This window comes from Thalassophryne amazonica, chromosome 13 (genome assembly GCF_902500255.1).
Source record: "Thalassophryne amazonica chromosome 13, fThaAma1.1, whole genome shotgun sequence".
Lineage (NCBI taxonomy): Eukaryota > Metazoa > Chordata > Actinopteri > Batrachoidiformes > Batrachoididae > Thalassophryne > Thalassophryne amazonica.
Genome location: NC_047115.1, coordinates 84,010,299 through 84,025,548, shown reverse-complemented (window position 1 = coordinate 84,025,548; position 15,250 = coordinate 84,010,299). Strand labels below are relative to the sequence as shown.

The 15,250-nt window shown below is 42.5% G+C and overlaps 1 protein-coding gene across 2 annotated transcripts in view; it reads right to left on the bottom strand.

The window, feature by feature from the left end:
- Positions 1-1,001: 1,001 nt before the first annotated feature.
- The window catches only part of LOC117523909 (L-threonine ammonia-lyase), a 62,099-nt gene continuing 47,850 nt past the window's right edge, over positions 1,002-15,250 (bottom strand). The window contains exons 8-11 of one of the 2 annotated variants that reach the window (XR_004564640.1): positions 13,706-13,873; positions 9,877-9,934; positions 1,144-1,531; positions 1,002-1,107 (exon numbers count right to left, since the gene is read on the bottom strand). Coding sequence is in view for 1 of the 2 variants with exons in the window: in XM_034185530.1 (XP_034041421.1) it covers positions 1,433-1,531; positions 9,877-9,934; positions 13,706-13,873 (325 nt within the window). In the remaining variant the exon portion in view is untranslated. Of the gene's footprint in view, positions 1,532-9,876; positions 9,935-13,705; positions 13,874-15,250 lie in introns of both variants that reach the window. The other variant, XM_034185530.1, reaches the window with a different exon arrangement.

The window sequence follows — 15,250 nt, the reverse complement described above, 5'->3', positions numbered from 1 at the left end:
TCAGGAGTTTGGAGGGGGGGCAAGCTTGGAGACAAACATGACTCGTATGTTGAGTGTGTGTGTGTGTGTGTGTGTGTGTGTGTGTGTGTGTGTGTGTGTGTGTGTGTGTGTGTGTGTGTGTGTGTGTGTGTGTGTGTGTGTGTGTGTGTGTGTGTGTGTCTGCACACTACATGTTTTGCATTTTGTCTCCCCAGTTATAAAGCTCCATGATGAAATGGTACAGAGGAGGATTTTCTTTCAGGCTTGCATCTCAGATGTACCTTCTGGCAAATTGTAGCTGAACTTTCAGGTCTTCTTTTTAAAAAAAGTCCTTCTCTGCTCCACTTCATCATGAAGCTGTAGAACTGGGGGTACAAAATGCAAAACATGTACTGTGCACAATTTCTCCACTCACTGCCACATAAGTCTATAACTTCTTTAGAGCTGTCTGGGTATCTTGGTGGCTTTCCTCACTCTTTCTTGCACAGCCACTCAGTTTTAGAGAACTGTCTACACAGATTTACCATAGAGTGCCATACTGTTTGTATTTCTTCATAACTGATGTACATAAAGTCCAAAACAGCATACTTGGAAATGTTCATGTATCCATTCCCTGACTTGTCTGAGGAAAACTGGGAATTAAACTGATCATTTACAGGCATTATTCCAAAGGGGCTGATTACTTATGCAACCCATCATCTTGGCTTTTATATTTTTCATTAATTCATACCAAGTTGTAAAGATTTACTTTCAGTTTGAGTCTAAGGAAAATAATTTTAGAAATTTTATATTGAGAAGCCTGATTTACTTTTTGTATTTGAAATGGCATAAACAAATTAAAATGTGTGAAATACCAAGGGGCCGAATACTTTTGGAGGGCACTCGACTCCTTCACAAATAAAAGAGCAGCTCTTGTTCCAGTTGTTAAATGGTTCTGAATACAAGTATCAGAGAAAAACTATGATTAAATTGGAGCGCCACAAAAAAAAACAAAAAAAACGAAACATGATGACAGGCCACGATGTACGTCCAGTTTTATTTAAAGAACACATTTTTACATCATTCGACATGACTACTTCAGACTATAAATACAGAAGTATCTAAAATATATTAATAAATTATCTGGTGCTGTGATGATTGTTACAGTATCGTAACAATCTGCACCCGCTGCTCATGCAATGAGACTTACAACTACATTCATCCTCGTAATGCAACATAAGCACTATAAAAGAATAATAGCAGCACAGTTACTCATATTTGCTCTATAATCTCAAGGCTTTTCTGTATTCACATCAACTTACTGAACTGCAGCAAGTTTCATAAAACAGGTCATACAAGATAAAAGTGTTTTACATGATGTGTTTGCAGATTATCTCATTTTATGTACATGTATCATCTTTCACCATTACGTTTGCTGACATAACTGTTGTTGGCATTCTGGATGCTGTCATGATCACCGGTCAAGCCAGTGTATAGACGGGTAGCGCTCATTTAGTGTCTTACGCAGCTGGATGCTCTGTGATTTATCCCTGGTCTCCACCACACACTCCACCTGTCAACACACACACACACAGAGCAGCAAGGTCAGGTGCATATTCAACATATTTGACCTTTTGATCTCACAGGGAAATCAGCAGTGTTTGTTCATTATAAAAGTACAATGCAGAGGCAAAGAAAATTCAGGAAGTGGGTCACGTTGCATTAGGAATGCAACCTAATTGCATTTTTTTTTTTTTTTTTTTTTTTTTTAGAAAATCTGCATTGAAACTCTCCTTAGACCTTAGTGATCATTAATTGGGCACCGCAGTCTCATTTTACAATCTCAAATTACAAAGAAAAAGTGACGATGCAGTGGAAAGTGCACATGTGTTGCAGTTTGTTTATTACCCAGCGCTCAAACTTGTCAAGGCGGTTTTTCAGGTGAGAGAACGGAGCTACTCTGGTTAGCTGTGTAGGCTAATACTTACCAACACAACATCTCCCATTTGCTTTGTCTTCCCTTCTCCACTGGGACCCAAGAAAAACAGCACTTTTCATGACTGCTTTGGTGATTGCAGCCGAAGACAAAACAGTGCACCATTTCCCTGTATGAAGTTATGCTGTATATTGCACAATGAGAGAGGCTGTCCCCATAAGTGCTCAAATCCCCTGATATCACGCAGGGTCCAAATGAGACTGCATTGCCCTATTAAATACAGCCACGCACCTCTGTAACCTGAGGACCCCTTTGGAAAGTTGTATGCTTTTAGCAATTTTATGTACTGTCTTGATTTTATGGACATGGTTTTATTGCCAAATAAATCAAATTAAACTTGCACAACTGTGCAAAAATGTTTGTTTCTTGATGTGTTTCATCCAGATTTTAACATTCAAGGAGCACATTTGAAAATTAAATGGTCTGGGTCCGTATGCTTGGTGCATCTCAAAGTCCTCTTAAAGAGCTCCTAACTTAGTCTAAAATATCCTGGCAACGGGTCCCAGCCTAAGAGAGACCCAAGAGGTGTCTGAGAGCAACTCTGAGCAAGGAGTTGACAGAAACTCCTAGTGCAGAGGCAGGGTTGACCCCATTGCTATGTATGACGTGGTCCTGTAAGAGTTGTGATTGGTTGTCACAGAAAGGGAATGGGAAATAAAAAATAAATGTGCTCTGTGATCCTACATATGAATGAACAGTAAAATCAATTGATCATATAACTGCATTAAGAAATGCGTAATCATAAAAATAATTTAATGTCATGATGATGATACTCAGCAAAATTAAATTGGAGCGATCACTGGGACGGTCGCTAAATCTGTAAATTCTTGTGCTGCAGTGCATTATGGGAGTTCTGGGTTTTGGGGTTTTAAATGTTGCTATTGTGGTTCATGTTAGTTAAAAAATGTTGTTAGTCTTTTTGCTTTATTGTGTTTTTGTAGTTCAATTGGTTTAGTGAGTTAAGTGTCACCATGTTGTCACCATAAGTGAAAAGTGTTTGATGCAGTCACTGTTGTTTAATTTGAAAAATAAGTGTAACTCCAGGTGGCAAAGTGCCAAAAAGACAAAAGCTCTTGCTTGTCTTTCATTAGTTCATGCAGCTCACCACAAAATGAATTGTTACACAGCTTGAAGATGTTTGAACATATTACATTCACAAGCCAATTAACTTCATATTAAAAGTGTGTGTGGGTGCGTGCGTTTATTAATAAGTTCAATGTAAGTACATAATATAATTGTAAATACGTTAAAATTGCATACATGACACAAGAAAGTGAAAACACTTACTTCCATTGTTGTCCATTTAAAAATCAAATGACAAAATAGAAGTAATAATAAAATAAAATATCAATAATACTGATAATAATAACAATAATAATAACAATATTAATGTGTGTATAGGATAAGAACCTAAAGAATTTATAAATATATTAAGACAGTAAATTAACATAAAATAATTACGTGGATCAAGCTGGTAGTGTGTTACTGACTCACTGTCATCCTACATCCTCCTTCCTCAGTGTCTTTTCCACCAGCTTGTCTGCATAGGCTTCTTAAAAGTCCTCCTCACTGCTCTTACCAGTTTGGCACCTTAGAAGTTCTCTTAAGGGTTAGGGTGCTTTGTGGACAACTTTCATCTTACCAAGGGAAAATTCTAAGAAATGACTAAGAATTCGAGGAATTCTAAGTTTCTTTTTTTTTTTAGAATAACTTCTCTAGGAGCTATTTTTAGCCTTAGGCTGCGTTGTGCGTATGGGCCCAGGGATCTAATAAAGATAATTATTAAAGTGGACATATCGTGCCAAATCACTTTTTAATCTACCTCTTTTTGAGATTTAATGTTCAACATGCATAATTTGTTGAGTGTTTTCACATACATTCAACTGCTTTAAACATAATTCATAACTGGGACAGCTTGTTTGTAACAGAAATGCCCCCCAGATACTGTGGTTTTACCTCTGATTATTATTATTGAAAAACCCACATCTCTCTCTCTCTCTCTCTCTCTCTCTCTCTCTCACTCACTCTCACACACACACACACACACACACACACACACACACACACACACACACACACACACACACACACACACACACACACACACACACACACACACACACACACACACTCAGGATCACCTAGGATTACCACTGTTCCAAAATCACACAAAAATATCCCTGATATGTAAAGTGATTGAGGTGATATCTAAAAATACACTTTGCATTACAGCAATGTGTCATGTGTACACTGTCACAACTACGTGGTTGTGCCTCAGTGTCGGTATGGGGCCATTATCGTAGCAGAAGTATTTGCAAATATGTATTCTATTTGTGTGTGTGTGTGTGTGTGTGTGTGTGTGTGTGTGTGTGTGTGTGTGTGTGTGTGTGTGTGTGTGTGTGTGTGTAAACAGATCCACAAATGTGTATAGCAATATGTGTGTGTGTGTGTGTGTATTTTGATCTGTGTGTGTAAACACATCTACAAATGCGTAAAAAAAATCTGCGTGTATCCATGTTTCTGTGAAAATCGGGCCACTCGATTGGATGTGTTCTTACACATGACTTTTGCTACAGTTCTGCCGTGTTAGATCTGTAAATGCGTGCAGCAATTTGTGTGTGTGTGGAGACTTGTCTGTGTGCCTCCACCAGAGGGCGCAAGCACCAATGACATCATTCATCGCTGTGGTTTTAAGCCTGGCTGGTCCCTCGAAGAGATCAAAATACGCATTTGCAAATACTTTTCCTACAATAATGGCCCCGTAAATGTCCAAAAGATAAATGTCGGGCTGGAAAATAGGAGACAATTTTCCAAGTCGACGATGCAACAGTGTGTTGTTTATGCTGGACACACAGCATAAAAAAAACACACTGCTTTGTTTCCACCCCTAAGAACATCCACCAATCACAGACGGAGACTCACACAGTTTAATTTGCATGCAGTGTGACTGCACGCACTGCATGAAGCCCAAAGGCTTTACACCAAAATCAACTGAGGACAAATCTGAGATGAGAGATTTTCTCACATGCCTGAAATGATGCACTGGACTTATACTACTATACAGACAATTTCACACAGAGTCGTGAAACTCCAAGGCTAAATACTTCTTTTGGTTAGTTCGGACTTAAAGCTCCCTGCTGTGTCTTGATGATGACTGATCTCGGAGTGGTGCTTTCTCCTGAAACCACCGCTAACCGTGACCATGATTCCTCATGGTCCAACTTGGACCTCACCACATCGCCTGGCTGCAGGACAGGTAAGGGTCGGGCTCCATGGTGGCGATTGTAGTAGTAGGTCTGCTTGGCCTTCTCTCGGTCGTCCTTCTCCTCACTGCTGCTCTGCTCGGCCACTGTGGTTGAAGATTCTTCTCCAGGATAGGGAGCGTTGTCCTGATTTTTCTCCCCATTAACAGCTCTGCAGGGCTGTAGCCGGTCGAGGAGCACGGAGTGGACCTGTAGATCATCAGGGCCAGCACTGGATCCGCTTGTTTGAGGATCTTCTTGGCTGTTTGCACGGCCCTCTCTGCATGGGTGGTTGTAACCCCCTGTGTGACTACAACTTAAGGGGACAAGTGGACCCAAACCATGTCGAGAAAATCCGCCCTCCACCCCCCAGCAAGACAGAGCAACCGAGTCCTGGTGTAATCTCACCTCATCTTTTAATCATTCATTTGTAACTTCAGCTTCCTGAGTCACGCAGTTGTGTTCTGCCAACTCACTGGCAACTCCATGCCAAGACTTCCATGGCAATGAGGAGACAGGTGATGAGCAGCTTAGACCCACCTCACACATAGTACAAATGCGCATGAACCAGGCTGACTAAGGCCGAAATTGAAAAAATGGCAATAATCAAGACGCAGTCGGGAGGGACAGATAGTCAGACAGCTGTGTTCGACTGCCGGACGACCACGTACAATGTGGACAGATCCAGTCCTGACTGAATCATGCACACCCGCACAACAGAGACACAGGCTGCTGTCAGACTGCACCAGATGCCGTGCTGTCCGGTCGGATCATTGGCACGCTGCGGGACAGCGCCATGGGATATTTTACACCATGGTACAAGGCATTTGTGAGGCATTTGTGTTGCACACGGCACAACTGGGGCAAGAGGGACTTCACCACAGGCTTCAGCCCCTGGCGATTGTCCACCCTGCACGGTGACACACATCTGGAGTTGTAATGGAGGTGAGTTTACATGTATATTTGTAGTGTCATGGGCTGGTGAAACAGAGTTCGATGCTGAACATGTTATAATATGTGTATTACATTAAATTTTCATTGTTACACAGATGATACTCAGCTTTATCTATCCATGAAGCCAGAGGACACACACCAATTAGCTAAACTGCAGGATTGTCTTACAGACATAAAGACATGGATGACCTCTAATTTCCTGCTTTTAAACTCAGATAAAACTGAAGTTATTGTACTTGGCCCCACAAATCTGATCAGGATATGTCATTCAATGCACATATTAAACAAATATGTAGGACTGCTTTTTTGCATTTGCGCAATATCTCTAAAATTAGAAAGGTCTTGTCTCAGAGTGATGCTGAAAAACTAATTCATGCATTTATTTCCTCTAGGCTGGACTATTGTAATTCATTATTATCAGGTTGTCCTAAAAGTTCCCTGAAAAGCCTTCAGTTAATTCAAAATGCTGCAGCTAGAGTACTGACAGGGACTAGAAGGAGAGAGCATATCTCACCCATATTGGCCTCTCTTCATTGGCTTCCTGTTAATTCTAGAATAGAATTTAAAATTTTTCTTCTTACTTATAAGGTTTTGAATAATCAGGTCCCATCTTATCTTAGGGACCTCATAGTACCATATCACCCCAATAGAGCGCTTCGCTCTCAGACTGCAGGCTTACTTGTAGTTCCTAGGGTTTGTAAGAGTAGAATGGGAGGCAGAGCCTTCAGCTTTCAGGCTCCTCTCCTGTGGAACCAGCTCCCAATTCAGATCAGGGAGACAGACACCCTCTCTACTTTTAAGATTAGGCTTAAAACTTTCCTTTTTGCTAAAGCTTATAGTTAGGGCTGGATCAGGTGACCCTGAACCATCCCTTAGTTATGCTGCTATAGACTTAGACTGCTGGGGGGTTCCCATGATGCACTGAGTGTTTCTTTCTCTTTTTGCTCTGTATGCACCACTCTGCATTTAATCATTAGTGATTGATCTCTGCTCCCCTCCACAGCATGTCTTTTTCCTGGTTCTCTCCCTCAGCCCCAACCAGTCCCAGCAGAAGACTACCCCTCCCTGAGCCTGGTTCTGCTGGACGTTTCTTCCTGTTAAAAGGGAGTTTTTCCTTCCCACTGTCGCCAAGTGCTTGCTCACAGGGGGTCGTTTTGACAGTTGGGGTTTTTCTGTAATTATTGTATGGCCTTGCCTTGCAAAATGAAGCGCCTTTTGAGGCAACTGTTTGTTGTGATTTGGCGCTATATAAATGAAATTGATTTGATTTGATTTGTATTACGGGGGTGACATCTCATTCAGCTGCATTGTGGGTGTCGTGCTGAGCCTCTGGCACACACAATGATGCACTGACTCACAGTAACAGACTGTGCTTTTGGTTTGATATCGCAATGTTCATGTCCACTTCACATGATGGACGTGTGCCACATACATCAAATCAAAAGACATGCTGTGGAGGGGAGCAGAGATCAATCACTAATGATTAAATGCAGAGTGGTGCATACAGAGCAAAAAGAGAAAGAAACACTCAGTGCATCATGGGAACCCCCCAGCAGTCTAAGTCTATAGCAGCATAACTAATCTCATCTCGGCCGCTTGTACTCGCGATCTCGTTCTTTCTGTCATGAGCCAAATCTCATGACCATAGGTGAGGATCGGACCGTAGATCGATCAGTAAATCGAGAGCTTTGCCCCCCTACTCAGCTCTCTCTTCACCACGACGGTCCGATACAGCGACCGCATCACTGCAGATGCTGCACCGATTCATCTATCGATCTCACGCTCCATCCGTCCCTCACTTGTGAACAAGACCCCGAGATACTTAAACTCCTCCACTTGAGGCAAGGACACTCCACCAACCTGAAGAGGGCAAAGCACCTTTTCCAGTTGAGAACCATGGCCTCGGATTTGGAGGTGCTGATCTTCATCCCGGACGCTTCATACTCGGCTGCAAACCGCCCCAGTGCATGCTGAAGGTCCTGATTTGACGAAGCCAACAGAACCACATCATCTGCAAACAGAAGAGATGAGATTCTGTGGTTCCCAAACCAGACCCCCTCTACACCCTGGCTGCGCCTAGAAATTCTGTCCATAAAAATAATGAACAGAACCGGTGACAAAGGGCAGCCCTGGCGGAGGCCAACGTGCACTGGAAACAGGTTTGACTTACTACCGGCAATGCAAACCAAGCTCCTGCTGCAGTCGTACAGGGACCGGATAGCCCTTAGCAAAGGACCCCGTACTCCCGGAGCACTCCCCACAGGGTGCCCAGAGGGACACGGTCGAACGCCTTCTCCAGATCCACAAAACACATGTGGACTGGTTGGGCGAACTCCAGTGAACCCTCGAGCACCCGATGGAGTGTGTAGAGCTGGTCCAGTGTGCCGCGACCAGGACGAAAACCACACTGTTCCTCCTGAATCCGAGGTTCGACCATCGGTCAAATTCTCCTCTCCAGTACTCTGGAATAGACCTTACCGGGGAGGCTGAGGAGTGTGATCCCCCTATAGAGGGAACACACCCTCTGGTCCCCCTTCTTAAACAGAGGGACCACCACCCCGGTCTGCCAATCCAGAGGCACTTTCCCCGATTGCCACGCAATGTTGCAGAGGCGTGTCAGCCAAGACAGTCCCACAGCATTCAGAGACTTAAGGTACTCAGGATGGATTTCATCCACCCAAGGAGCCTTGCCACCGAGGAGCTTTCTAACCACCTCGGTGACTTCGGCCCGGGTAACGGATCAATCAATTTCAATCAATTTTTATTTATATCAAATCACAACAAACAGTTGCCCCAAGGCGCTTTATATTGTAAGGCAAGGCCATACAATAATTACGTAAAAACCCCAACAGTCAAAACGACCCCCTGTGAGCAAGCACTTGGCGACAGTGGGAAGGAAAAACTCCCTTTTAACAGGAAGAAACCTCCAGCAGAACCAGGCTCAGGGAGGGGCAGTCTTCTGCTGGGACTGGTTGGGGCTGAGGGAGAGAACCAGGAAAAAGACATGCTGTGGAGGGGAGCAGAGATCAATCACTAATGATTAAATGCAGAGTGGTGCATACAGAGCAAAAAGAGAAAGAAACACTCAGTGCATTATGGGAACCCCCCAGCAGTCTAAGTCTATAGCAGCATAACTAAGGGATGGTTCAGGGTCACCTGATCCAGCCCTAACTATAAGCTTTAGCAAAAAGGAAAGTTTTAAGCCTAATCTTAAAAGTAGAGATGGTGTCTGTCTCCCTGATCCGAATTGGGAGCTGGTTCGACAGGAGCCTGAAACGTGGCATATTGACATTTCCTTTGTGCCCCCTGAAAGGGATCCAGTGGAGGTGCATGTACATGGTACAAGCGGGGCATGCCAGCAGGATTTGATGTGCCCGATCCATTTCAGGGTTCCCCCGACCATGATCAGATTGTTCTGAATACTGTAATGACGCCGTACGAATGTGTAGATTGCACTGAGATTGTGCTCAGGCTACACATAGACTGCTGTTGGATGGGTGTTCCACCTGGACTGTGCCACATGTGTTTTGGACATGCCCAAAAGAGTCGAGGCAGCCATATGACTAAGCTCGGCCGGGTCAACTGCTCTGAGACAGCTTTCCAACATTTTCACACTGCACCTCCTCAAATTTGAGTCGATTCTTCATTTGGATGCCATTCGTGCTGTGTGTAACGGGGGTCTTAAAGAGGAGGAGGGAGCAGAAGGTGAACAGCTTAGTGACCTACCTTGGCTGTGAAGAGTTCTGACTTGTCGCTGTGTCTGCGATGGCAGATATCCAACAATCTGTGAGGAAAAGCAAGAACAGATACCTCAGAAATACCTCTGATGTTTATAATAATAAAAAAATATGTAGAACATTTAACAGCTCTTAGTGCTCATTAGTGAGATGTTATAATGTGCTGGAGATTATTAAAGTAAATACTGTATTTCAAAATTGTAAAACAAAAAGAGAAAAATACCACATATGTATTGCAATAACCATAATTCAGTACTTTTACGTTTCCCATAATCCCCCTGGCAGCCCCCTGCACTCCCCAGAATGCACCATGTTCCCTCAAGTTGAGAGGATTATCTAGAGGAGGTGTAGCACCTGTGATGAACTTCTGCTGTGCCCTGATGTTGTGTTGTTGTCCATACTACACGAGGTTTGTTTAAATTGTGCCCTGAACCAGAACTCTGCTGAAACTGATTTCTCGCGTGAGTCACGGACTGCGAGACAGTGAATAGGCTTTATCCTGCAATATTTGACTTAAGTTATATGGACATATAGAGAAACAACCACACCCTTCAGTGTAATTGTATGATCCTATTTATTTACATCTGGATTTTGCTAATCTTACACTGGGTCAAGTAGTAGAATAAAATATTGAGCTATAATCTGATATCTAAAGCTGACTGTGTGTGGTGTGTTCACTATGTACAGCCACAGTAAGTAAGCAGTCGACACCAAACTTGCTATGATGACTGGGGGCAGCAAGGCGGAGGCCATTAGGTTGAAAGCGTACGTGCACGAACACACACACACACACACACACACACACACACACACACACACACACACACACACACACACACACACACACACACACACACACACACACACACACACACACACACACACACACACACACACAGATGGTCAGCCTTATATATTAGATCACGACCTGCTCACTGGAACCCTTATTTTCACAATTCACATGGTACTCAGGTAGCAAGTGTCACACTTTACTTACTACATAGTAGCAGCTGGCTAGGATGCACTCTAATAACAATGTGAACGGGCCAGCACCGCACACAGCATGCAAGTTAAGGCACACATTTTTTTCAATTAAAATGTCCCTGCTGTGTACGGCACGCCAGAGCATTGCAGTGATATGACATGCTGTCACCTTTTATCGTCATTCACTTGAGTCTCATGAATGTCACAAATTGCTCTGTGAAAATTAATGAGACAGTGCAACTTACTACACCTTAACTAAAGTAACATGAAATATACAATGACATGGCTAAAAGTCTTCTCTATTACCTCTGTGTCGAATGATAACTCAGCTAGTAGCCTTATAATTTCTACAGAGATAAAATGTGAGCAAAATGATTAGCATAGCTTGCATTTTCTTACAAAAACTGGAGTGGGAACAATATTTCATATGGTATTTGACACTGCAAAAAGCAGCTCAACAACAATAGTAACACCAACATTCAACAGTTTATCCAGAGATGTGGAAACATGAGCAATTTGCAAAGTGTTGCACAATTTTATATTGTTCTTGTTTTTTAAAGATAGAGGGTAACTGGTGGGCACACAGAAGGGTCTATACATAGATGGAAAGACTGATGAATTATCTCACAATAATAAAAGGTATCAGCGGGCAGACATGCTGTACACACCACAATATAAATGTCTGTGTAAATATCCATACACTATGTCTGTAATGGTGTTATTGAGTATGTATGACTTCATTTTATGACTTCATTTTGAATTCATAGTAGAGAAGTTAGCACCCTCCTAATGACAGGGCAGCTGTCCCTCCTAATGATGGGACGGACCCTCTCATGATGGCTTGGGAGCCATCATGAGAGGGTCATTAGGAGGGTGCTAACTAGAGCACAATAGGTGCTAATTAGAGCTATTGTTTAGTCACTAACCTATAGCAGTCTGCCTCTTGGTAGGAGGGGTCTGGTTAGGTTTAAAACTCCAGCTTTTGTGACTTCTTGATTATTCTTCTCTACAAGAGTCAAGACAGAAGTCAGACCACCAGAGCAAGAATTTTAGCTGAGGAAGCTTCTGCGATTTGAAGCGAAACGTCCTCGCGTCAAGCAACCCAGTCCAGTTGAATATTCAAGCTTCTCTACTATAGAAACCACCTGGACAACTGAGAGCCTACACAAAAACATTTTGAATTCATTCATACTAAGCAATCCCAAATATTTTGCTGATCAATATATGCCACTGATCATCCATCTGGGCTTCTTGGTTGTTCAGCTATATAAAAGGTGTTTTCTGTGACCTTGATGTTTGACTGCATAACTCTAAAACCGGATCATTTCTAGATCTCTCTCTCTCTCTCTCTCTCTCTCTCTCTCTCTGGCTTTTGCATCGAATGACGATGGTCTCAGTGAGTGGGTCTTGCACTACACCTCCTCTCATGACTCACGCGACAAATGTTGGCCTTGCACGGTCGGGCACAATAGCGGCATGGGTAGCTATCGGCTGTAGCAGGGACAGGGTCATGCCAGTGTCTCTGGGCGACGTGCATGTGCGAGTTCTCCAAACAACAGCTGCTTGGGGATCTGGGAGACATCCATCCTCCGCATATGAACAAGCCATCTCATTCTGCGCTTGCTCAAGATGGAGACAAGGCTTGTGGTGCCTGATCTCTGCAGCACACGTGAGTTGGACACACATTCCTGCCATTTGATGTTGAGGATTTTCCTCAGGCATCTAAGGTAGAAGGACTTAAGCCTTTTCTCCTGGCCCTTATAGATTGTCCATGTTTCAGAGGCATGCAGGAGAATGCTAAGCACACAGCTGTTGTAGATCAGGAGCTTTGTCTTTGTCGAAAGGTATTTCTTATTTCAAGCCTGTTTGGTAAGCCTCACAAAAGTAGTCGCTACTTTGCCGATGCGAGCGTTTACCTCCTCTTCCAAGGATAGTGTTGCTGTGGCAGTGAAACCCAGGTATCAGAATTTTTGCACGGCTTCCAGTGGTTTGCCATCGAGCTTGATTACACTTGGTGTAAGATCTCCTTGATGCAAGACCACAGTCTTTTTGATGCTCAGATATCTATCAAAGTCATAGTCCCATCAAGTTTGAAGGGAATCAATCCAGCCTTGTTTGATTTATCTCGTCCATAGTCGCACATGCATGACAGTAAAAGCAATACTCTGCAGTCGGTGCTTTGCCGATGCATAGGGTAATAACCCACTGCCAAACTTTAATTGTGCTGAGAAGTAAAGGTGAAGTGCACAAACTGGAGTGGTTCTAACATATAATGGGGCAAATAAGTATTTGACCCACTGTCAAAAGTTTTCCCACCTACTAAGAATAGAGAGGTCTATAATTTTTATCGTAGGTGCACTTCAACTGTGAGATACAGAATCTAACAAAAATCAGAAAATCACATTGTATTTTTTTTTTTATTAATTTGTATTTTATTGCATGAAATAAGTATTTGATACAATAGGAAAATAGGTAACAAGTTCAAACAGATGCAATTAATATGGGTAAAGAGTGTAGAAAAGTAGGGCTCCTTAAAGAAAAACTAACAGGTCTGTGAGAGCCAGAATTTTTACTGGTTGGTAAGTGATCAAATACTGTATAATGCAAATAAATTATGCAAATGAATTATTTAAAAATCATACAATGTGATTTTCTCTTTTTTTAGATTCTGTCTCTCACATTTGAAGTGTACCTCTGCTAAAAATTACAGACCTCACCATTCTTTTTAGATGTGAGAACTTGCAAAATCGACAGTGGATCAAATACTTATTTGCTTCACTGTACATCTGTGAAAATGTCAGTGTGATTGTACATAGTCGATCTCTGTGACCCACCTGACGTCCTCTCTGGACAAGATGTCCAGCAGCTTGGCCATGTCTCCTGGACATTCTCCCAGCTGCACTGAGAACTTACTGACCCGGTCATCCAGCACCAGGGCTTGGTCCATGCAGTGCCTGACCAGCTCTGGCTCCATGTTGGCGCTGCTCACCACCACAGCCACCCTGCAACACAGGCGATGGAGCACAAAACTCATGTCATCACATCTGCTGCCCACTTGTGCAAATTCAGAAAAAAAAGACAAAACAACCTGGACCCATACACACTGTATACATCTTTTTACTTTAATAAACATTACAATGGAAGACGCCTTAAGTTCTCTTAAAAAAAAAAAAGCCTAATCATATTTAAAAAAAAATGTTTATGGAGCATGGGAGTGAACAGAGAAGCTGTCACAGGAGTTACCAAAATCCACTTCAGCCTAAAACCAGCAATGAAAAAATGATAATGATCTACTATGTATCCAGAAAGTATTCACAGCGCTGCACTTTTTCCACATTTTTGTATGTTACAGCTTTATTCCAAAATAGATGAAATTCGCCCCCCCCCCCCTCCTCAAAATTCTACACACACTATAATGACAGTATAAAAAAGTTGTTGTGAAGCACAGTCAGTACTTTCCAAATGCACAGATGTTAGCAACATCTGAAGTAATATGATCAACTAGATGTATATTCAAATACACTGGTTTATACTGGTTGTTCAAATATACTGATTTAGTCTGAGGAGCAGGGGTGGATTGCTGGCAATTGAGAGTATCAGGATTTTTTCCCAGTAAGCTGATCAATAAATGGGCCAATGGCTGCCTGGTTTTTCTTTTGGTAATGTAACAGACTTTCTGGTACAACCCCATTTCCAATGAAGTTGGGACATTGTGTAAAATGTAAATAAAAACAGAATACAATGATTTGCAAATCCTCTTCAACCTATATTCAATTGAATACACCACAAAGACAAGATATTTAATGTTCAAACTGATAAACTTGATTGTTTTTGTTCAAATATTTGCTCATTTTGAAATGGATGCCTGCAACACGTTTCAAAAAAGTTGGGACAGTGGTATGTTTACCACTGATGTGTAAGTTGCCCATGTCATGGGCACTAACACACCCCCATACCATCACAGATGCTGGATTTTGAACTTTGCACTGGTAACAGTCTTTTTCCTCTATTGTCTGGATGACACGACGTCCATGATTTCCAAAACAATTTGAAATGTGGACTCATCAGACCACAGCACACTTTTCCACTTTGTGTCTGTCCATGTCAAATGAGCTCAGGCCCAGAGAAGGCGGCGGCATTTCTGGATGTTGTTGATGTATGGCTTTTGCTTTGCATGGTAGAGTTTTAACTTGCACTTGTAGACTTGTAGAACTGTGTTAACTGACAATGGTTTTCTGAAGTGTTCCTGAGCCCACGCAGTAAGATCCTTTACACAATGATGTTGGTTTTTAATGCAGTGCCACCTGAGGGATCGAAGGTCACGTTCATTCAATGTTGGTTTTCGGCCTTGCCGCTTACGTGTAGAAAGTTCTCCAGAT